The sequence below is a fragment of the Struthio camelus genome, chromosome 11, assembly GCF_040807025.1.
Source record: "Struthio camelus isolate bStrCam1 chromosome 11, bStrCam1.hap1, whole genome shotgun sequence".
NCBI classification, from domain to species: domain Eukaryota; kingdom Metazoa; phylum Chordata; class Aves; order Struthioniformes; family Struthionidae; genus Struthio; species Struthio camelus.
In genome coordinates this window covers 8,806,644-8,829,306 of record NC_090952.1, presented here as the reverse complement: position 1 = coordinate 8,829,306, position 22,663 = coordinate 8,806,644, and the positions used below count along the sequence as shown (strand labels likewise).

At 38.4% G+C, this 22,663-nt stretch overlaps 1 protein-coding gene across 2 annotated transcripts in view; it reads right to left on the bottom strand.

Moving 5' to 3' along the window:
* Positions 1-1,302: 1,302 nt before the first annotated feature.
* AMMECR1 (AMMECR nuclear protein 1) overlaps positions 1,303-22,663 on the bottom strand; it is a 106,754-nt gene continuing 85,393 nt past the window's right edge. For both annotated transcript variants that reach the window (XM_068956941.1, XM_068956942.1), the window contains 4 exons: positions 20,223-20,337; positions 10,484-10,574; positions 8,647-8,743; positions 1,303-5,834 (listed from right to left, as the gene is read on the bottom strand). In XM_068956941.1, coding sequence (XP_068813042.1) covers positions 5,720-5,834; positions 8,647-8,743; positions 10,484-10,574; positions 20,223-20,337 — 418 coding nt within the window. In that variant the 3' untranslated portion in view covers positions 1,303-5,719. The remainder of the gene's footprint in view (positions 5,835-8,646; positions 8,744-10,483; positions 10,575-20,222; positions 20,338-22,663) is intronic.

Sequence of the window (22,663 nt, the reverse complement as noted above, 5' to 3'; positions counted from 1 at the left end):
AGATTTTTAGTTTTTTTTTTATTTATTTTTTATTTTTTAAGAATTTGCATCTATGGACAGGAGACACATCTTACATTAGTAAAAGACAAACAAGAACACTTGCAGGGGCAGGCTAAAAAATTCCTGCTGTGTCTCAATTATCCTACAGAGCGAGAGTGTTACCTTTCATTCATACTCAACAGAAAATGTCTCTCAGTGCAATAAGCATTTAATTCAGGAAACACAATTTTAAAAGTCAGTTTTACCTCTGTCCTGGGTACTGCGTTTTGTCATCATCGCAGCCGGACGGCGGCTTTGTTGCCTCACAGGAACACATGCCTTCCTCCCTCCTCAAACAAACATCCTTTTGGCACGAGCATAGCTGTCTGCGCTGGGGGGAGGTTTGCCAAGCTGCCTCCCCTTCTGCCAGGTGCCCCAGCAACTCTGCCACTAAGCCAGAGTTACTATACAGACACTGAAAACCACTGCTGGGAGTTACAGCTGTTGAACTAAAAGTTCTGGTATGCTCTTCTCACGGGATCTCCTTTCCAAATGGAAACTTAAAAATGGCCGTACTGCCTTAGACTAAAAGTTTTTGGGGAAGGGAAAAAGTCTCCTTCCGTGGCCCGCCATACATTGAAGGAACCCCATAAGTTAACAGAGGCTCCAAACTATAACTGTTTTCCGTAGAATGTGGTCCACATGACTAATCTATACATTAGCTGGAAATGAAATGAAATGAAATAAATCACTCATGGCAATGCAAGCCTTGATATTCTTTAAAATTACACCTTCTACTGTGAGAGTAATATGAAGCAAGTATACTGACATTATTATTTAGTTGAAGGTATTATTTGATATAAAAATTTTGCTGCATACATTCATTTTTCAACTTAATACTACTTATCCTGTTGAATAACATTCCTATTGTACTGCAGGGAAGGGCACTGGTCACACCAGGATAACTGGTTCTACAGCCAAGCTGTATTTTAAAAAAGTTAGAACCACTTCTACCTCTCAGAGAGAAAGGGGCCCAATCCTGGACATACTTCAATGTTTAAAGTTAGACATACGAAGCACAAAACTAGACTTGAAATGCTGATACAAGTTAAGAGTGTTCAGTGACTTACTTCTGAATTAGACTGCAAGCTGCACCTGTCCAATTTGTTCCTATAGTAGGCAAAATGAAAAGACTGAGTTAATCTCAGGGAAACAGTCCTACATCATTAACATTAAAATTAATACAAATTTCAAATGTTTGAATAAAACAAAAGACTGACCAAGCCACACAATTAAGGAGAGAAACATAAAAAGAAATAGTGATTCTTTTTCCTTATTTTATTGGATAAATGATTTAAAAGGTAATAACAATAGTGTTAAAACTACTACAATATCTTTCCACAGCCATATCTCACAGACCCACAGATAACCTTCTATATATATATTTTTTTTTTGCTTTTTTCCTCAATTTTTTTTCTTTTTAAGCCGTACTTATATTAAAATGCCCATTTCAACAGTTTCTTCACACTAAGAGCAATTAAATGTTGAAGGAAGGAGGATCTAGATATAAAGGAAAGGGGTTTCATGTAATCTGTGATATTATTGTAATCAATCAAGTTACGAAGGAAGGAAGGAAGGAAGGAAGGAAAAGAGAGAGGCCTTACAAGCTACTCCAGGTAGCTTTAAGCCTATTGTGTGTCACCATTGCATTATAGATAACTCAAGATGCTGGTGAACAATTCAAAGAATTTTTTTGTAACATATAAAACACTAAAATAACTTAGAAACTAGATCCAAATATTTTGAAAAGAATCAACTTTGATATACAAAAACAGTCATAAGTTGTTACAAAAGTTTCAAACAAAAGTTTGTTTTCTCAGTGCGTTTATGTACCAGCGCAATTACTGGGTCCAGAGCAAAGAAAGAGGTTTTTATTTTTTATTTTTTAACAGTAATAAAAAACGAGGAAAACATATCTTTGTATATAAAGAATCATTGCTGGTCTTAAGAATAAATGTAACCAGAAACCCTTAAATCTGAGAGGCACACTTTGGGTTTCCTTTTTTTTTTTTTTTTCCTTTTTTTTTTTTTCTCCTTTCCCCCCCTCCCCCCCCCCAACATAAAAGGAAAGTCACCAGTTTATTTTAATGGAGTAGATACTCAGACTCCCCAAATAAACTTAATTAACATCACTAGCAAAAATCAGTTAGAAACTGTACAAAAATAAAAAAAGTTAACACATTTAATCCTGCAGGGATTTTGTAAGGACTGGAAGGCAGGCTTTAGGAGCAGCATTTGGGCATGGCTGGAGGCTTCTTTGGTTCGATCTAACACACACATGAGATGTAACCTACTCCAGACAACAATTTTAAAAACCCGCACATTTGAAGACAAGTAAAGAGGTCCATATACAAACGCCAGGGTGTGCCAGTGGATTTGACTGTCTTGATTAAATAGCAGTATATCTGAGGCCAGAGGTCAGAACTCCAGCGTGCCGTCCCCCTGCTATGAGCAGCATTGGGGTTGAGATGGTGAAACATCAGTGCTACAGCAGTCTGGGCAGAAGGAAGGCCACCTGAAGCATGACTGAGCAATAGTTTCACGTCAGCTCTAGGGGTTTGCTGTCTAACTCGGTTTATAGAACATGGTTTTTAGGAACATTAAGCAAAAGAATCAAAAGAAAATGCTTTTAATGGAATAAGGCAAACTCATTAGTGCTTGTCGGAAGTTAGCGTTCCAACTTAAAAACGGTGAAACAGGCTACTTGGTTGTACCTTAACGTCTTATAAAGTACCCCAAATAATAATTAAAAAAGTCTGTATCTAAAACCAGCAATATATCTAAAAGGGCAACAAACATAATTACAAGGGAATGACATTTTTGAAAAGGTTTCTTGATCAGCTTTAAGCAAACAGACCTATTCTGTCCCAGTGCATGTCACAGTGAACTGCACGTTTTGTACAAATAAACCCACAATTACACAGAAACAATCTGTAGCGTTCTCAGCACTTGCATGCTGAGGAGGTAGGTGCCCTAGAAACACTGTAGATAGACTGATTATTCTAAGCATTTTTATAAAGTATCATACAAATCTGATTGACCATAGACTTTGTAACAGTTTTTTTAATTAGTGATACAAAACTCTGGTCCAGAAGGGTCTGGCATTAACCCCTTTTAAAAGCACACCTTTACAGTTTGTATAACACCCTTGAACTATATTTTTAAGCAACAGCTACTGAGATAGACAAAAATGCATTGTGCATTATGCTGTATACAAAAAGGAGACAAAACTATCCTTTTTCCCCCCCCCAAGCCATGGTGGGAAGTATTGCTGACCTTGTCCTTAAAAACCTGCAGGATTGTTTATTCATCAGTATATCATTATTACACTGGTAAGAAATTCTGTATAACATCTGCATATATCGAAGATTTTTTTAAAAAATCTGATATGATTTTAGATCCGCATGACCAGTCACGTGACCTGCTTGAGGTTGATTAGCACCTTTCAATACATATATATTTTTATATATAATAGATCTTTTTAAAAAACTTCTAACAATGAGCTCATACAGAAGCATGAGCATGCTGTAACGAGATGACAGATAAAGATGGGGTCGGATGACTTTTTTTGCAGCAGACAGTATGATTCAGTTTGTGCTCAGTTTCCCTATAAGGGCAAGGAAAAAACAAAACAAAACAAAACAAACCAACCTCTGTCAGGTAGCCGCTTGTTCACAATTTCCACTTGAAGACTAATCCATTTAAAAATGTTCCCCAAGTAGAAACACAACAGTATCATCCAAAATAGCCTCTATATAAACATCTATTAATTTTTGCAGCGTCTGCCTGGCACCCCTTGCTCCTGAATTTTCAGGCCCTCTGTTTGCTTATAAATTAAGGCATCACAACTGAAAATGTTAATATTTGGACATCAAATGCTGTGGATGAAGGAATACCAAAGACCTTCTGTAAGAACCTCCATAAAAATTAAGTAGCAAAGCTAACCTCACATAAGGGACGAGCATAATTTATCCAAGTCTCTTTTTGAAACGTTGAAACATTTTACAGTTAGTCTAACATTTGCTACATCTTAACTCAATTTATCTATTTGAATTTTTATATAGATATATATATATAAATTTTTTTTTGATACAAACGTTTGTTATTTGAAATAACTGTAATTTCTGCTTATTGTAATTTACTCACCCACATTAGGAAGGTCTTTTCTATAATAGATGGGATGTGCTGTCGCCTAGAATACGCATTGAACTACAGCGGGTATTAGTGGGAGTTCTGCAGGCACATGAGCAAGGAGCTAGCTCCTAGCGTGTACTGGGCTTGCAACTGTACCACACATACCTCTTACTAAATCCTATTTTTACAGCTGTAAAAAGTTCCAATCAGTTTTCTTTCTTCTAACTTGTGGAGAGGTATCAGAATTATTACACAGTACTTAGAGCGCTCAAGTACTATTCCTGCAATAGATGAAGACATGTATAATTATGGCATACTTGTCTTGTGCTCTTTCATAAAAAAATCATATATTTAAAAAAAAAAAAGACTCCATAGTTAACTTTTATCTAACTATGACTTGATATAACTCAGTAAGTCCAAAAGAAAAAGAATGAATAAAACACGGGGGTGGGGGAAGGGATTTCTCTTCCAAAACAGTCTGGCAAAAAAAAAAAAAAGAAAAGAAAAGAAAAAGAAAAAAAAGCCACCACTTAAAAAAAAGTTCTAAGAAACCTGATGCCAGATCAGCAAAGAACTCAATATAGTTTGCTACAACTTCTGGTGCGTTTGCTATATTTTTTCTATGAATTTTATACATAAGTGTATAGTTATGTCATAGTCAAAGGCACTAAAATCTAAATTCATTTTCTTCCTAATATGACATCTGCTACTCACCAACCTGTTTTTAAAAAATCGAAGTGACTCCTCATTTGAAATCACCAGAAAGGCATTGTCTCATTACAAACGCGTTACTATGACTAGTCCTGACAGGGCTAGAGCACCCTTGGTTCCCACAGTGGAAGGGGAGACAAAGGTATGTACTAGCCTAATGGGTTATGTCATGTCTTATCAGTTAGACCCCCTTGATTCTAAAAACGTTTCCATATTGTCATTACCTCTCATTGTAGATATAGCAGCATCTCTTCATCCAAAATAAAGCTCTTTATATGTCACCCTTCAAATTTTGGCTGTCTGTGCTGGGTCTGAAGATCATGTATATAGCTACATGAAATCTTTACTGTAGGGGTGAGATATTGTACATATGACATTATTAAGAAGGTTATGAAGATGCAATTCATTGTCTAGTTTAATACCTGAATCTGATATGTTTAATTCCCTGCTACAGCTATTAATGCAAAAGCCATAAATGCCTAACTGTAACCCTTAAAACTTTCCTTCCATCCACAGTCACAGAAAGTCTTGATTGATATAATTCAATGTTAATGAAGTAGAAATTTAAAATTTCATAAAAAACCCAAGGGCTATATATGCTGCAAAAAATCTGCAGTGACTCAATAATAAAAAAACGTATGGGATCTTTGTAATAATGCAGTTTTCCCATCCGTTGCCACGATGAGCTTAACCGACTAAGGAGAAGCCTCAACATGGCAACGGAAACTATCATCATAAAATGGTACAGTAATAGAGATAGCTAGACCAAGAAGGGGCAGGGTCTCCTGGGAAGAGGTCTGCAGAGAGGTCCAGTGACTGGTCATGCGGCTCAGTGTCAGGAATAATGGTTGTACGGTGGAAGGGGGTGTCCAATGCCATTTTGGAAGTGATGATGCTGACGATGGTTAAGGTACTCTGCGTAGCTCATGGTCATCTTCTCACTACGGTACCTAGAAAGGAGCAAAGAAGCAAAATCAAGAAGTTTTACTAGGAAGCTATGAGTAGCGTTAGAAGTATAGCACTAGTTGTATGCTTAACAACGAGAACGGCTTTGTACTTCTCATGTTAGGGATAAGGCTAACCTCAGCTGCACAAGGGCAGGGAGATCACCACTGGTTTTCAGGGTAGTTATTCTTGAATCATACTCAGACAAATCACAACCTAAGTGCTTATGTAAAGATATTTCAAAGATACAGAACCGTTATAAATTGTTACCTGCATCGTTACTTGAGATAGAAGGAATATAAACTGATGATGACTTATTGAGAATGTCCCATGACCTCAGCAAACCGTCTACACAAAGCCTAGGAGAAAACACTCTGGGAAAAAGTCTCTGGACTCTTAAAGTAATAAACATCAACTGTCTGCCAAATTGTGCTTTTATATTAATCACAGCTACATCAAATGCACTTGCATCCTCTTCAGAGGATATGTAAATCAGAATCCCTGTCCCAACAACAGACATTTTGGATAAACTTAGCATCAGTAGTGTTCAACAACACAGAACACGTTGCCACGTCTATACTCATCTGTAAAACTGTAAATCATGTAGTTACACAAAACAATGCTGTTCTGTATTTCCACAGATATCACCGAGAACGACCCTGCATAAGAGATTTGACAAATACAGTGAATCCAGCTACAGTGGTTCAAAATGTTGCCACCTCCCCTGACTATCACAGTTCTTTTCTAGAATCCTTTGTGTTGTCCCTTTTCAGGCCTGAAAAAATACAACAGATGCCTCCACCACTTGCACTCACAGGCGAGCACAACAGTTTAAACTGCTGTTGGGTTGCCATTTGCAGCAGCCGAGGTGGCAAGCACATTTGCTTCTGTTGCCTCTGCTAGGGGAAGCCATCTTTGTCAGCAAAACAGATACAACTTTTTGCTGTGGTGCATGCGTTTCAGAGTACCAGGGAGCCTACATTTACTCGACACAACAACTTTTGTTAATAACGTACTAATTTAACAAATGGCCAGTGGCTCTAGCTGAGAGTTTAGCTTCAGCTCTTCTCGAGCTGATGTGAATGGAGTGGGGCATTCACTTACGCTTGATGAGTAAGCTGGTCTGTGAATGAAATCCCCTGCCACTATGAAACTAAACCGTAAGCTCGGCAGTTAATGAAGCTGTGTGTAAATGGGTCAAAGCAGGCCAGAGGCAGCCTGACTGGAATCACAGCTGCTCACTTAAGGAGATGGAAAAGAAAATGCAGTTATCCTAGACCCTAGATACTCTGTACATTTTTCTCAGCTCTGCTATTTGCATGTATTTTAGCCCTATTCTTCAAAACATGGCCAGGACTACTAGCCATCAACTTGCAGTGAGGATAATTTACAATAGGAAAAAAAACCCACTTAGAATTCTCCTCAACTGAAAGCTTTATTCGCCCACAGGACAATTCTTGACGAATACAGGAGCAAAAAAAGAACCAAGACCTCAGATCTTTGTCCTATAAAAGTGAGTAAACAATTAGGAGAATATTCAAGTATTTTTAAGTCTCTAAAATGAATTAGATTAGGTTTTAATTATGGACCAGGAAGTCAAGCCTGGCTTACACCTAGCTGCACTGCGAAGAAAGAATCTCCAAGGAAATCAGGACACAGAAAAAGTGTAATATACATATATATAAAAAATTAAAACTAATCTTGTGATCCTATGAGCCCCTAAAATTGATAAAACATAGGACAAAGCATTCTAACTACTAAATTTGTTAGCCATATTAATAGTATGTCAAGTGTAGCCTCCCTGAAGAGGGAAAAGGAACACGATGGGTGAAGAATTAATACTTCCTTATGACATAAGATTTATAAAATTCTTATTTCTCCAAGAATGGAAGAGATAACTAGAGCTCAACAGTCATTTTACACTGTATTCCCATAAAAATATGCATCTTCAGAGGCTTTCTTATAGGTGGGTATTCCTCCATCCTTCACCACATAACTACAATTTTATGGGCAGCAAATCTGCTAGTAATTCTAAAATATTTTAGTCCTCCCCCACCAACAAGCCTTCAAGAACATATTTTACTAAACAACACCACCACCAGTGCTGCAAATCAAAGCATGCTAGTGTGCGAGAGTGAGAGTATGAAATCGGATTCAGGGCTTCACTACTGAGAATACTACTCCATACTCACTACTGCCATAGTCAAAAAGGTAACCTGGCTGTCAGGTGGGTTACCCCGCTTGCGTACCTAGTGCAAGGCATACAAGGGGAAGCCGCTTTTCAAAAAACAACACAACAGCAACAAAAAAAAACAACAAAAAAACCCACCAACCAAACCAACCCCAAGACACCTTCCTAGAGAACAGACTGTTCTCCAGGACCCGGCAGCAGGCCCACAGTATGCTCAAATACCATCTGACAATGGCAAGCGATCCCTGTGAACCACAGCCCCTGGAGATCTATCACGGGCAATGAATAAACTGGAAAAAACCAAGATCTAAATCACTGCTACGATTTTTCAAAGTTGTGATTTTAAAGCAGTAGTATGAAACCAAACATGCAGGCAGCCCGATACATATGCAGCCTGATATTTAATGACAGTCTGTTCTTCCTTGCTTAGCACCAGTAATGCCCGTTATGCTTAACGCAAGTCACAGATTTTCTCAGAAGCCCAAACTGCTATTGTGCAAATAAAGAAATTATTAACATATACAGGAATGGTTACTGATAACGTCTGAAACAACCACTTACCGTGAACGAACATATCACGATAAGAAAAACAACAGAATTTATCTGTAGTACCCTATGACACATACCTGGTTAGCTTTATGGTTTTCCTGAATTCATTAGTAATTGGAGCTTTGTAGCCTCCTTTTCTCAATAAGGAATCTATGGTCTGAATGTGGTCCCATCCTGTTGAATTTTATAGCAACAAAAGTTAGTGAAAAATATAGTGATAGAAATAGACGTTGCAAAAATACAGTATAGTATGCAGGTGGTCGGGTGAAGCTCACTCTAAAACATAAAAAACATTCTTCTTCACTTAAGATAATTAAAGAAAATATGATGCATAGGATTTCTTTCTACGTAAAGTTTGTTGTATAAAACATCTTTATCTTGCAGTTGAAGTATTTTAAAAGTGGATCCACTATAACTCAGGTTTCCTGGATTGGGGGTTACATACAAAATTACGCTTTTCTGAAACGTTAAGATATGATCATGTATCACTATCTCTTTATACATTATAAATGGATACAACAGTATGAAAAGTTAAATTTCTATCTGAAATACAATTTAAAAGATTTATTAGCTGAACATGTGCAAAGGACTTAAAGACTGGATTTTGCCATAAATGTTGGTGTTAACTTTGCAGTGATACTTCTCATTTCAGAATGACTGTATGTTATATTATGGGTGGCTGGTTAATAAAAGTGATGGATTAAAAATCCAGAAAGATTTAGGTTCGTTATTGTTTTTAAAGTCTTTCTGCTATTCAAAACTTCTCTACATTGACTTAAGAAAGCCTAATATTTCAAGATAGCAGTTAGATATGTTATTCCCAAAGGCATACTATGATTAGATTAGTTATATCATTACATTAAAAAGAAAGAAAAAAGAAAAAAAAGAATAGTTTTGGGTGCCACAAAGAGATCAGATCATTACGTATGGTCTATTAAGAATATTTAGAAATTTTTACCTAAAACTCAAGAATTTTATGAAACCTCCTGTAAGTGATCACCAAGGGTCTGGACAAAAACAGTTCTCTAACTGTCAGATCTTTAACAGAGGGAAAAAAAAACAAAAACAAAATTGCCTTGGAAATTCTCTAACCTTTAAGTGACTGGTTACAGAGAGAATTATTTATTAAAGATGATCTTTAGTGAAGGTTTCATTGAATTCTTTAGTACACCAAATCTGAACATAAAGAGGCAAAAGAAAAAATAAAAAAAAAAAAAGAGAAGAAAAAACCCTCAACAATGCAAAATGTAAAAGATCGAGACATAATGTCAAGCCTGGAAGAGAAAAACCATTAGAGAGTAATCCAAGTTAGCTGCTTAGCCCAACAGATTACTATTAAACAAAACCACCGTATATAGTTCTTTCAATTCATGAACTTAAGTCTGTGCCTCTATTAAAAGGGAGACTTTTACAATGACGTTATTTGGGTGTTCAATATGAAACCAATCCTGTTCCATCTATCCAAAAAACCCATGAAGCCAGTGCTTTTAAAAGGGATTAAGTACCAGCAGCGAGTAGTGCATAACTGAAGAAAACTTTAGCAATGCAAGTTTAGGAACAAGTCAGCTGTAAAAAAATCTCTGACCAGACATCCCATCACTTAAGAGAGTTTCTGCAAGCCACTAATACCACAATATGACAAATATATGAAAATTAGCAGCTTTTAAAAGTTGTAAAGATGGTCAATAGCACTGTACCACCCACTCCATATTTTATTCCACATATAGCTATATGTCCCTGTAAGGGGATCGATTTTATACAGACATGTAATTTGCATGTTATAGAAGAGTCTTTTCTTACAATTAAATATTGCTCCATCATCTGACATCAGTGCAAGGTCAAATATTGCATTTTAGATTTATATGTATGTTTAAATTCTTCACCAGATCATATGAAATAAAGTGCAACAATGACCTTGCTCCTTTGCAACCTCCGGTAAGTAGGTGGCGGTGCGTTTTGATCCTTTTTCATTGATGAATTCTATTCTAATGCCATGTACACCCACCTGCAAGAAATTGGCAGTTTTATTAGTACATTTAAAAAAAAAAAGAAAAAAGAAAAGAAAGAAAGAAAAGAAATTTCTAATGTAATAAAGCCCAGAACGCGAACCTTTCAGTGGTTAATCCCCTTTTGGGATAGCTTCAAAAGACGGTACAGAGGTGAGTTTAGTCCACCTGACAGCCTTCAAGGTCAACAGCAGCACAAATCTCCTCCTCATGCCCCTGCAGGGCGCCTCAGTTCTGGCACCTGCGTCCCCGACACTGCCAGTAGCGCTGGTGCTCACAAGATCCCCCCCCAGCCACCAGAGTGACTTGAGGCCATAAGCTGTTTTGCTGGCAATCAAACAGCCAGAAAAATCTACTGATGCTTCGCCTGCAAGCCAGTTTTGTCTGAAGTAACAACCTAACGGTGAAAGACTTGCCACACTGCCAACCCAAACCTGGAGCCCTCAGAAATTTTGCGAGTGTGTGAAGAGGAAAAGGAGGTATGCCAAAGTGTGAGGAAGACAGTCAGCTTCAGTTCTGTCTTCCCATAGTAGTAAGTACTCCAGTATGACACAAACTGGAAACCAAAATACCTGATACCATGGAGTTAAACGTGCATGAAGCCTAACTGCCCAAAGGAAAGCGGCTGGGCACCTTCTCCAGGTAGCGTTCAAGAGCTCCATTTCCAAGGTGCAAGGATGTCCCTGTGAGCACCCGCGCGGGCTTCAAGCATGCCATGAGAGCTCTTCCACTGACAGGCAATCTGCAGTTGCTTTTGAGTTATGGGCATAAATACATCAGCAGACTTGAAGTTTTGTTCTCATGCCCACATAGCTCAGATTTTATTTCTATTTAAATCCTGAAGTTCCCAAGTACATGCAGAAATGAATAGTTTATGTTTAAAAGAGCATACTGTTAAGTAGTATGGCACTTGTGTTTGAGCACAGCATTTTTGATGCAATCGATTTTGTAATAATTTGCCCATTGACAACCTATTTTACCATAACTGCGTGACTGTCAGAAAGCAAGTAAGGCATGCTCACAAAGCTCTAAATAACCAGTTGCTCAATTGACATAATTGTTTGTATTAAGACTTTTTTTTTTCTCCTAATTAAAGTTTTGTAATCTTCAAAATGAGCATGGGGAAACGGGAAGAAGCCTCTCTGGTGGCCATGACCACGACAGTTCTCCCCAGGAATCTACTGTTTCTTAAAGAGAAGTTGTTACTTAGAGACTGAGATATTTAATTCACTGCTAATACTCACCTAGTACTCCTTAACCTAACCTTCAAGACTATAGAGATCAAATCTATATGCTCAGATGATGTACTTATCAACCTAAAGGGCCTGGAACTAAAAAGAAATAGTGTTAGAAGTTGCAATGAGCCTACCTAGTTTATTTCTAGAATAAGGACAGAACGATATGTTTTTAAGAGCTACAAGAACACTGCAAATGAAGATCAGAACTTAAGACCCAAACATCTCGTTTTAATAAAATTCCTTTGCACGTGCTTGCTTACGTGGATTTTACAAGGCTTTATTAGAACAGCAAAAAAGTACAGACCAAATTAAAGGAACTCTATAATTTCAGATTGCCCTAAAATATAACTTTCCTCCAACTTACCTACGTATACGAAGCACAATCTGTTTTTATTTTCCTAAAAAGTATCAGTCAGTCCTCCGAAGCTCAACAGCTTCTGGGTCTGGCATATTGTGAAGTGTGAACAGGTGAGAACTGGGATGTCCTGATGCATAAGACGGTTACTGCTGGGAATAGCTCAGAGCCTAATCTAAGAAGCAAGCACTAAGCAGCAGAAAGGGGAAGGATCCAGCAGCGGTTACAAAGGTAAGACATAGTTAAAAAGGCTAGCTAATATATGCTATATTATTCTATTCTGTTTTAGATCTTAAAAAAACAACATAAAAACCATGTCTACTTACAACTTCTAGAAATAATTTAATGTAGCCTTTTCATAGGATCATTTTCAGGCTATTAAACTTTTATCAATTTCCAATCTGCTTCTGTTAGGTAATTCTCAGAAAAGCCTGCCATTTTTGCTAAGGCAACATCCTATGAGAATATTGACATTTTGGTTTGCAAACTATCAGAATGTCAACACTTCATTGATTTTACTCCCTTCCCTGAACAAAAGATGATGTAGAAGAAAAAGATTAATCAATAAGTCTAGCAATTTGGTGGTGGATCATCAAAAACACTTTCCATCAACACTGAAACTCATTTTTCTATTACTATACATGGGAGGAAAAAAGAAAGATCTAGCAGGGTGTAACTGACAGCTAGCAACCAAACCACAAATCACTAAGTTTGTATATAAATTTTGTAGGTAAAGTTGGTTATGCTGCACTGAAAAAAATATTACTGTAGGTAACCGTTGGAAAATTGGATTTACTTAGAAAAAATGGAAAAATGCATTTGTTATTCTTGTAACAGCAACACCACATCAGGCAGTTATTTATTGGCTAATTTTCTAACTACATACATTCAACTACATAAGCACTAAAACCTAATGCTTTGTTTTTGCACATCTTTGAATCCTGTGAAGTATTAAAGATTCAAACTTCCTGCACAACATTTTTTCCATAATAGCAACCACGCAGTATTCATGAGAAATTAAGCAGGGGCACCACTCATGTATGAAACACGATGCGGCACTCGACCATAGGTAATTGCATTGCACTAGATGTTTCCCATTCACCATTTTAATGGACTTTTAGGCCCATGTCCATGCAAGAAAGATTTAGAGCAAAACGAGTAAGGCAGCACAATCGCACCCACAATTTCTCTGCATTGGGAAAATTTCACAGCGTTCTGTGGAGCATGAATTCCAGCTGCTTAGCTGAGCACAACTTGCAGTCCAGTCCAAATGGCTTTTCATTGTTTGGCTCCAGTTAAACAAAAACAGGCCTAAATTAAGCCAAAGGAAGCCGCAGACAAGCCAAGTAAGAACAGTCCACGCTAGGATTGGCATGGGCTCAGTCACAGCAACTTCAATGTGTTTATTTGGACTTCCTCAAGAGACCAACTTTCCTGCATAGATGAAGGCTCCTGTGAAATTCCCAACAATATTCCTCTCAGGTGGGAAGCGAGGGGTGGCTACACGTTCAAAAGGCATTACCTGGACCGTAACTGTCTTGCCTGCCAGGCTTGGCACAGAACTTAATCTGCACAAAGCCTATGGTGTGCTTCTCAAATTGAATAAAATTACTGATTTAGTACATACTGCATCTCAGCCAAGTACGTGTGGAATAATAACACCTGTGCAGTGCAGAAAAACAAGCCAGACAATATTCTTCCGCCGACGGAGTTTCAGCTCTGTCTTGTCTATTATCATTTATTAGGAAACGAGCACATATAGATATCCCACTGTGCTGCACCATAATCATAAAAGCTGTATACTTTTTCTAGTATCAGCCTCCCAAATGAACAGAGGATCTATTTCGAATAACTTGCTATTGGGTAAGGGAAGCCAAACAAGGAGAGACCTGAAAAGGCAGCAACCAATCTGTTCCTCAGAAACATCTCCGTAGGGTTTTGCAGTATGGAGTAATACCATTGGATATAAACTTCTTGTCCTGCTGTGTAAGTAGCCAGAGACTACTTAGAACTAGCTCCAGAGGCTACATTGATTCGAAAACACAGACCTTTCATTAAATTCAAGGATTGTATGAAACTACATTTTTTATTTTACTTCTGAAGCGACCTCAACAGAACTTCAGACTTTGCTTTGTATTAAAACAGGTAAGAAAGTGCAGGACTATATAGGATCGAAAATTTCCATACTGATCACATATTTAGCATTTTTACTTAGCCATTTCTTAAAACCGCTTACAAAAGCATTAATATAGACAATTTGATATCCCAGTTAGCTATTGGCACAGATTGAGGACCAGACCTAAAAATCTAGCCTGAACTTCTACTATTTTGTTTCAGGATGGGGAAAGGAAACGCATTACATATTTACAGTTTTGCCAACGGCTTCTGTCACTTGATGGATTACTGTGGATAGTATGCATCAGCCGGGCTAATATCAAATTGTTCCCAGATCCACTCTGGGACCTAAGTTAAGAAATGCTCCAGTTTGAGTGCCTGGTTCTGACTCAAAGCCCCAAAGTTTACAAACCTCCTCTTGTACTGACCCCCTAGCTGGAGCCAGAGGAAGAAATAACACTATTTTCGTTAGACTGTCAACTGGGAATTTGAATAAGCATCTGAAACATCAAGCCTTGTTGCAATTTAAGCTTTTAATCCACAGTGAAGTAAATTATTATCAAATAAACATTCTGTTCAGTTTTATCTACTGCATTGAGATCTTTAAGACACTTGCATATAATTATCACTAATGAGCTTGTAGAATGAATTAATTGCAAACACTTTCTGAAATATATGAAGGCAGATAACAACGGGGTCTCTTATAAAGACAGCAACGTGTTACATGCTAGCTCTGGTAGCACAGCATTTCCCTGGAGTGAGAAATAAGTTTCTTTCTGCTCTTCAAATTTGCTCGTTATTCGCCTTCACTCAAGTCTACAAACGTGGCACAACTTGCAGTGCCGGCACGCTACTCACACTGCGACAGACTGCTTCCCTGCCCCTCGGCTCTGCCTGCACAAGCGTTGTGGAGCCACACACATGATGAACTAGATCAGCCTGCTCTGGGTTACAGCTAATCCTTTTACCCACTTGCTGCATATGAGCTCAATTTTTGAACAGTAGCAAGCTATGAAGATTTTCAAGGAAATAAATTAGTCTATAAAGATTTTCAAGGAAATAAATTAGTCTGTAACATAAACAGGATTCCTTATGATACCATGTAAAATAGCATCTTTCCCTTTTATTTACTGGAACTAGTACTATGGAAATAGTGGTACACACACTTATCTGTAAATAGAACATTTCAGATTAAATGAAGATTCCTGCATTCCTAGAAGCTGATCCCACTTTTTAGTGACTGAGATCTGCAGCTTTTTAGCACCAAATTTGTAGCAAAGATGCTGGCTTCATTTGGATGCTCTTTAATAGGGCTTAAATATTAAATTCCGATTTAATAACGGATGCAAATGCCTGCTCAAGAAAGATGCTCTCCCATTCATGACACGTTTTTTTCTTAAATGAATCATTTATTTACAAGTACAGAATCACTGAATACTGCCCAAAGAGCATAAAATACTGAGATCAAGACGATTTCTTCTCTGTTCTAAGCGAATAAGCAGCCAAAGCTGCTGGTGCCACTGCACTCCTTTGTGGGAGTGGTGGGGGGAACGGAGGAAGGAAACGAAATCCCACAGCTCTTAGACACCTGTCAGCCTTCGGCAACAATGAAAAGTCGCCTTTCGGTCAACATTACTGGCTACAGCTAGTTAAGCTAATATTTAAACCAGCGTATACAGGCTAAAGGCCTTTTGTAACAACGGAGCAAGCACGTACAATTCTGTAGATTTATTTTACTGAAGAAAAGCAATTTCAGGGCAAACCTCTGTTTCAAGGTATTTTAAGAAGCGGCAGCCGATCAATTCTAGTTATTTATTACTCCACTGGAATTATAATCATGTTTTCTAAAAAGTTTCCTCTTACAATGTTGTACAATCAAAATGTTTTATGACACCGTAACAAGAAAATTGGGGGGGGGGGGGGGGGGGGAGAGCATCTGAATCAGCAAGATAGGCTTTACCTTGTAGTGAAAAAGCACAGATTCTTAGTGAAATGAGTGAGGAAAAAGTGATAAAAGGATAACAAGCGCTCATTTGCAATAATATGAGATTAAGCTAGATAAAAGAAATCAAAGCAGCACTTCGCTTTTCTTCCGTATTTCGAGAACATAAACATGCAGAGATAGATGCATGAATTTGCCCTTCTAACGTATCTCGTAGCCTGCCCTCTCAAGTAGCCCGGCCTGCAGCCCCAAAGCTGCCGTCGCACGACGCAGCGCATGAACCTAGCCGTTTCTGGGATACAAATTCACAAACTGAGGCTTTTGGTTACAGGCTCAGTTGCCCACGTTGCAGATCTAAGCTTCACACACCAAACAGAAGTTAGCCCATAGGGCCCAAAGCCATAAAACTTTGCAGCAGTCTACGCAACCCTTTTTTACCCTCCTTCCTTCTTCCGGGTGCCGCAGCTCCGCCGCGACAGGAGGTGCAAGTGTGCCTGCAGGCAGAATCAAAGGCAAAGCCGGAGGGATCCCGAGGAAGGGATCCTCATTTGTGCAGGAAAGGAAAGACTTGGTGGAAGGACAGAGATGAAAGCGAGGAGCTTAAGGAGAACGCAAAGGTGGGGGAGGCTGTGCTCGCACGGCGCGAACGACTGCAGGATCACTGCAAAGGGAGGGAGCCCTGCCACGTGCATGGAGCATCAGCTGTATTTAGCAACAATTGGTCGTTATGAATTGTCTCCTGACTAGCCCTGATCCGAGATACCTGCCCGTTGATAAAGGAGCAGTACTGCTATGAAAACACATCCCAGAGTTTCTCACATTGCCCGTTTCTTTGTGATGGAAAGGCTGTGACACCCCCCGCCAGCGGCAGCTGGACCACAGCAAAATTATGTCACGGTTCTGCTCAGCAGCGACGAGCAAACGGTTCACATGCTCCCGGGGTCGTTTCAAAGCCCCACACCTGGTCAACGACTGCAGCACAGAGCAATTCATACCCGGTCACCGGTAAATAAGAATCCCAATTTATATTTTAGGAAGTGTCTTCAAGAACCGCCACACTGAAATGGTCTTTTAAGAGCAACTAGGAGAAAATATAAACCTTTATAAAAGGTGAAAATGGCAGCAATTTGGAAAATCATATGGGAGCTAATGGCAGTCAATTCACTCATGCCTCCTGTTTACTTGGCTGTAGTCTCTGCTGCGAAAGGGTCTCTCATTGCTTGTTACAACTGAAATACTGATTTCTTCAGTTTAGGCAAACAATTAATCAGAGAAAGGAAGATCTATCACTCTGCTTCAGGATACAGGAGCCCCTCCTGAGCCATGTCTTCAAATGGTCTTGTCTCTAAGCCGCCAGAGCGCTACAAGTTGTCTGAATCTGCAATTTTGAATTGTTCTGACCTCCCTCAGCAAATTGCTGAATTAGCTCCCACAAGATCATCAGTAGCATACCTACAGAAGTAAGGTCTCCTAACCAGGCTGATGTTTTTCATTAAATCAGACGGCAGATGCAGAATCTCTCTTTACGTCACATTCTAGCCATCCTGAAATGTCTTTTTGCCATTAACATTGCATAACTGCAGCTCCCTTAAAAGAAACATGGATGACATAAGCTCTCTCACTGACAGGGGCACATACAGTGATGAATCATTCTTTTAAGGAGTAACAATGACAAATTTTCTCTCATATTTATTCCCCCCACCTCCCCCTTTTGCATGGAAACCCTGCACATTATCTCTAACTATATATGAAACAGTCACTTTAGAAGCATGTTTATCTGCAGGAAGGAAAAGAAAATAGAAAAAAAGAAAAAAAGAAAAAAAGAGAGCAATCTGACATGGGACCTATATTGTAATCGCTTCTTAAAATTCCTAGCAATTTGCTAAAGGCTTTAAAAGCCTAGTATTAAAAAGCTTTAAGTGAAATAGGAGAGAGTGACCAAGTAAATGGATAACACGTGGACTATTTTTGACCCCTCCATTCTCCCCCAATAAGTTAGGCCTCTCCAGTAAGAAGAGTCATGAGATACCAGAAGGTGACTTTTTACAGAAGTTAACTCAGCAAAAGTAAATTTCTGTATTAAGTTCCATAGACTAAAGTTTCAATTTTTATAAAAACTCGTTTCCTCTGTTGTTGAATTCTGAAGAATTCTGCACTAAGATATAGAAAGCAAAATCCTCTGTTTCATACAAGCATTAAAGTCATGAACTAGAAGGTGGTCTCCAAGGAACAAAGTCCAATCTTTTCAAGGGAGAGTGGATTTTCTGAGCCCAGACTCTGATTTAACCTTTTTAAGGATGAATATTTTGGTCACCATAAAAGTTTATTATTGAGAGAATAAAATAGCACCTAATAATAATTTGAGTCTATAGCATGGACATAGCTAAACATTACCTGGCACTTCGCACTTGGAGAGACATTTTCTGAGTGTATGCAGAGTCTAATTTTTAATAAATTTAAATTAAATGGTTAAATCCAAAAACGTCATTACGACAAGCACCAAAAGTTAACCTAGTACACTAGGAAAAATTCTAGAAGTCAAAATTATAACTGGTAGTCTTTAAGGTTTAATATTAAAAGTCAAGATAGTTTTGAATGCTTGCCAACATTGTTTAAAAAAAATAAAGATACTTTTAGGGCCTAGAGACAAGACAGATGACTCTCCTGAAGAAAAGCTACTTCTCGTTTAGAATGCACACAAAACTTCAGCTAGTCTTTTTTTTTTTTTTTTGTCTAACATTAAGCAATGAGTAATTCTGTTTATGGTGAAAATGCTGATTTATCCCAAAGGAAACATATGTTCATCATATTCTGTAGTGGATATCAGAAGATAGGAAGCCTTTGTCATTATGAGTTGAACAGGACATGCATTTTTATTCGATTTTTACCGCAAAATTCATACTGCTGAGGTTACAGCTTGAGACCACCACAGTTGGGCCCCTTAACTGTTCTAAGTGAACAAAATTTCTATTCAATATACTCTTGTTATGTGTCTGCTCAGCATCCTAAGTATTTAGTAGGACTAAATCATTATAAAAGGGGAATATTGGAATTTGTGTGGTATCTCTGGTATTATAACACGTCCACTGCTGTATACGACAATTTCAAAAAATGGTTTACATCTCCCATGATACAGACTAAGAGCAACACAACAGTTATACTGGCTGAGATAAAAAGTTCATCTAAAGTCCAGTAATTTGGTTTCTTTTTTGCAGGCATCTAAAAACAAATAACATGGGAAAGAGCATAAGGATACCAATTAACACTTCCTTCAGTGCACTTTCCCAGAAATAAGTCTAAAAGCAGCATTTGCTTCTTAATCTGTGTTTTATGCTGCTGTCCCAAGAGAACGCATGCAGGTTTCCTAGAACCGAGCGAGTATAACAGGTTCTGCTCCATGCATAATTAGCAAACAAAAATAAGAGCAGTGATTTACTTGGCCTCACTCTATAAGGGGTTTGCGGGGTCTGTACAGGCCAGGCGCTCTGAAAGCGAAAAAGGGTTTTGGGAAAGATAAATGGCTCACTCCTACAAATGAAATGAGATAGTTTGGGCTGGGATTTCACTTTTGCAGTGCACGTTTCCAGAAGCACACATCAGGCTATTAGCTTTCATACTAGTACATCCTCTTTCCAGACTCAATGCACTGACTGCCAGGTTTCTGTACTTAGCTGTGTTGCAAGGAAAGTCTAAGGACATCATCACTCAGATGATACTTTGCATTATGGAGTCTTAAGAAAAGAGGCAAACAGGAGCTATGAAGAGGACTCTTTTTACTCTGACTGCTTAAATGGACATGAAAACAACTTTATTCCATTTTCATCCCTCAGACTTCCAAGATGATGGCAATTCTACCAAAACAATCTCTTACATCTATACACAGAGTGCAAAACAATGGCAACCACACTAAGTGTGTGGAGAGAATTTAAGTGTTGTGCCTTTTGCTACAGAGGGTCATAGCAAAGTAGTTTTCTTAAAGGACATCTGAAATCCTTACCTCCCAATCCATGTAATCACATACATCTTCAAAGTTAGTGAGTAGAGACACTGAGCAGGAAAGCCGTGGCAGCTCATCCCTCGTCATTGGGGGGAAACGACTATCTTTAAGGGCACTGTTGAAGACAAAACAGAATTTCAAAGATTTTTATTTTTTTCCTTTTTTTTTTTTTTTTTTTAAAGTTGAAGGATCAAATGAAAAGTATAAAGCACAAAAAACCCCCCACCAAACAACCAATAACCTGATGAAATGATGAACATTTTGCTAATTCAGTTGTCAATGCAATAATACACTCAACAACACTCCAAATTCTTCCCTTAGATGTTTGTTTCAGGTTTCTTGACTGGCCAGTCCAATACGCGCTCTAAGTTATCATTCCTTCCTGAGCTGATTTTGCTACTGTGACAATCTTATTAATGAAACAGCAGAAAGTTTTTGGAAAAAGTTGAAAAACATGATAAAGTGAAAGAACAGCTCTTCCTCCCAAAATTCAGTAAATCCTTTTCAAAAAAGGTTAAGCTATACAACACTAAACAATGGAGGAAATTCTATAGCCTGCAATAATCAAACAGCTAATGCAGTAATCAAACTGTAACACTTGTTTAATGAATCACTGAAAAAAAATCGAAACAAGCAGAATATTCTCTAAACAAGAGAAATATTCATGCTTACTGGCAAAGTTGACTATAAGAAGGTAAAAATGTTCAAGAGTACTAGAGATCTGTTAACCTACAGGACTTGGAGCTGTTCTGCAAAGCAGAGGTAATGATTAGTAACACAGAAGCTTGCAAACAGCTAAGCCAAGCCCCAAGCTATGGTACCATTATATAGACAAGCACACACCTAACGGGATAAAATGCAATGCAAAGAGAAACTATCCACATACACGCCAAAGCCCCTTGATAAAGCAAACACTAACAGAGACACAGTAAGCAGTAGCAGGAATAACAAAATCTGTAAGAACCTACTTGCTTAAATTTGGTTCGAGAACCCATTAAACTGGAAAGGGGAAGGTTAAAGTGAGTCCAGTACCACATCACTGCTTATTCTCTTAAGATTTGGGATGTGTCATACATGACTACGATCACGCTCATGTCCAACAACAGCAAACAGCAATCTGCTAACTGACCCTTTTGGCAAAGGAGGAGAATTTAACGTTAAGAGGCTTGTAAAGTACTACTAAGTTCTTCAAGTGTCTCATTGCTTCATGTAACAGTTTGGTCAATCCTATTCATTTCCCTGGCATACAGCCAGGCATTGCCATTAGGACCATGGTGCTTAGAATACGGCTGAAGTTCCTGGATCAGCTACAGCCATTTGCTGTGAAGAGCAGTATAACTTTATTAGGGTCGATCAAAAATGATACACAAAAAAGTGTAAATCTAAGCTAGTGGAAATTATCATACGTACATCCAGAACTAGCATGCCATCATGAACTAATGCCATACACTGCATAATTTAAACAGATTTTTTTTCCTCCAGGAAAGGCACGGGGGAAGCAAGCTTTCTTTAGATATGCTGATTACAAAAAAGGAACACAGGATGGGAATTACCAGGGGCCCTTCTGCAACCTTTGGTATTTCCATATTATAAAAGGAGTAAGAAACTGAGAATTTCATTTTGGAGACAAACTCATTGCATAATTGCATAATGGCCAGCAGGTTCTCTCTACCCAGTATTTAGGGGTAACACTAGGCAAAGTCAGTTAAAGCTGCCATAGGCAGGAAAGATGATGTGCAGACTGTAACTAACTAGTGAAGACAAATCTTTCGACTTCGCTTATTTACATAGGATAGATAGGGCTATGCAGACACACAGAAGAACTGGGAACTTTGGATGGGATGCTAGTGAGATTTAAAGCATAACGGCAGTGAAATTTAACTGATGACTTCCACTGATGTATCAAAAAATGATGTTCACCACAATACCCTTGCCAGGATTCGCAAAGCTACCTTTGCAACTGCTGAGAACCACAGTTACCTTCCTTGCCCAGTGTCTTGGAGCAACATCCAAGATCAGCTTGTAGAGCCACAGCAGAAAAATAGCAAAAGGTGAAAATCTGAACCACCATTCAGTCTTCATACCCCTCCACATGGAAAAAAAAAAATACATGTGTAAAGGACACTCCAAACACACGAAGAGCTGTACCAAGTCAAACCAGAAGTCCATCCAGCCCAGTATTAAGTAGTAACCAGAAGCAGATGCCAGAAGTAATGAATATAAGACTAAATAAAATAGTAGATATCTAGGGATACCTTCCTGGAGTGCTCTCCTGGAATCTAGCTGCTTACAGTTTAGGGATTTTGAGCCAGAGATGGTATCGCTGCATTTAAAAGCTCTCAATGGGTTTATTTAATAAGTACATGGGTATATGCTCTCGTCGTGTTCAGAAACCCCAAGCCTGTTCTAATTTGATGTTTTGGTTAAGAAAAATGCTATCT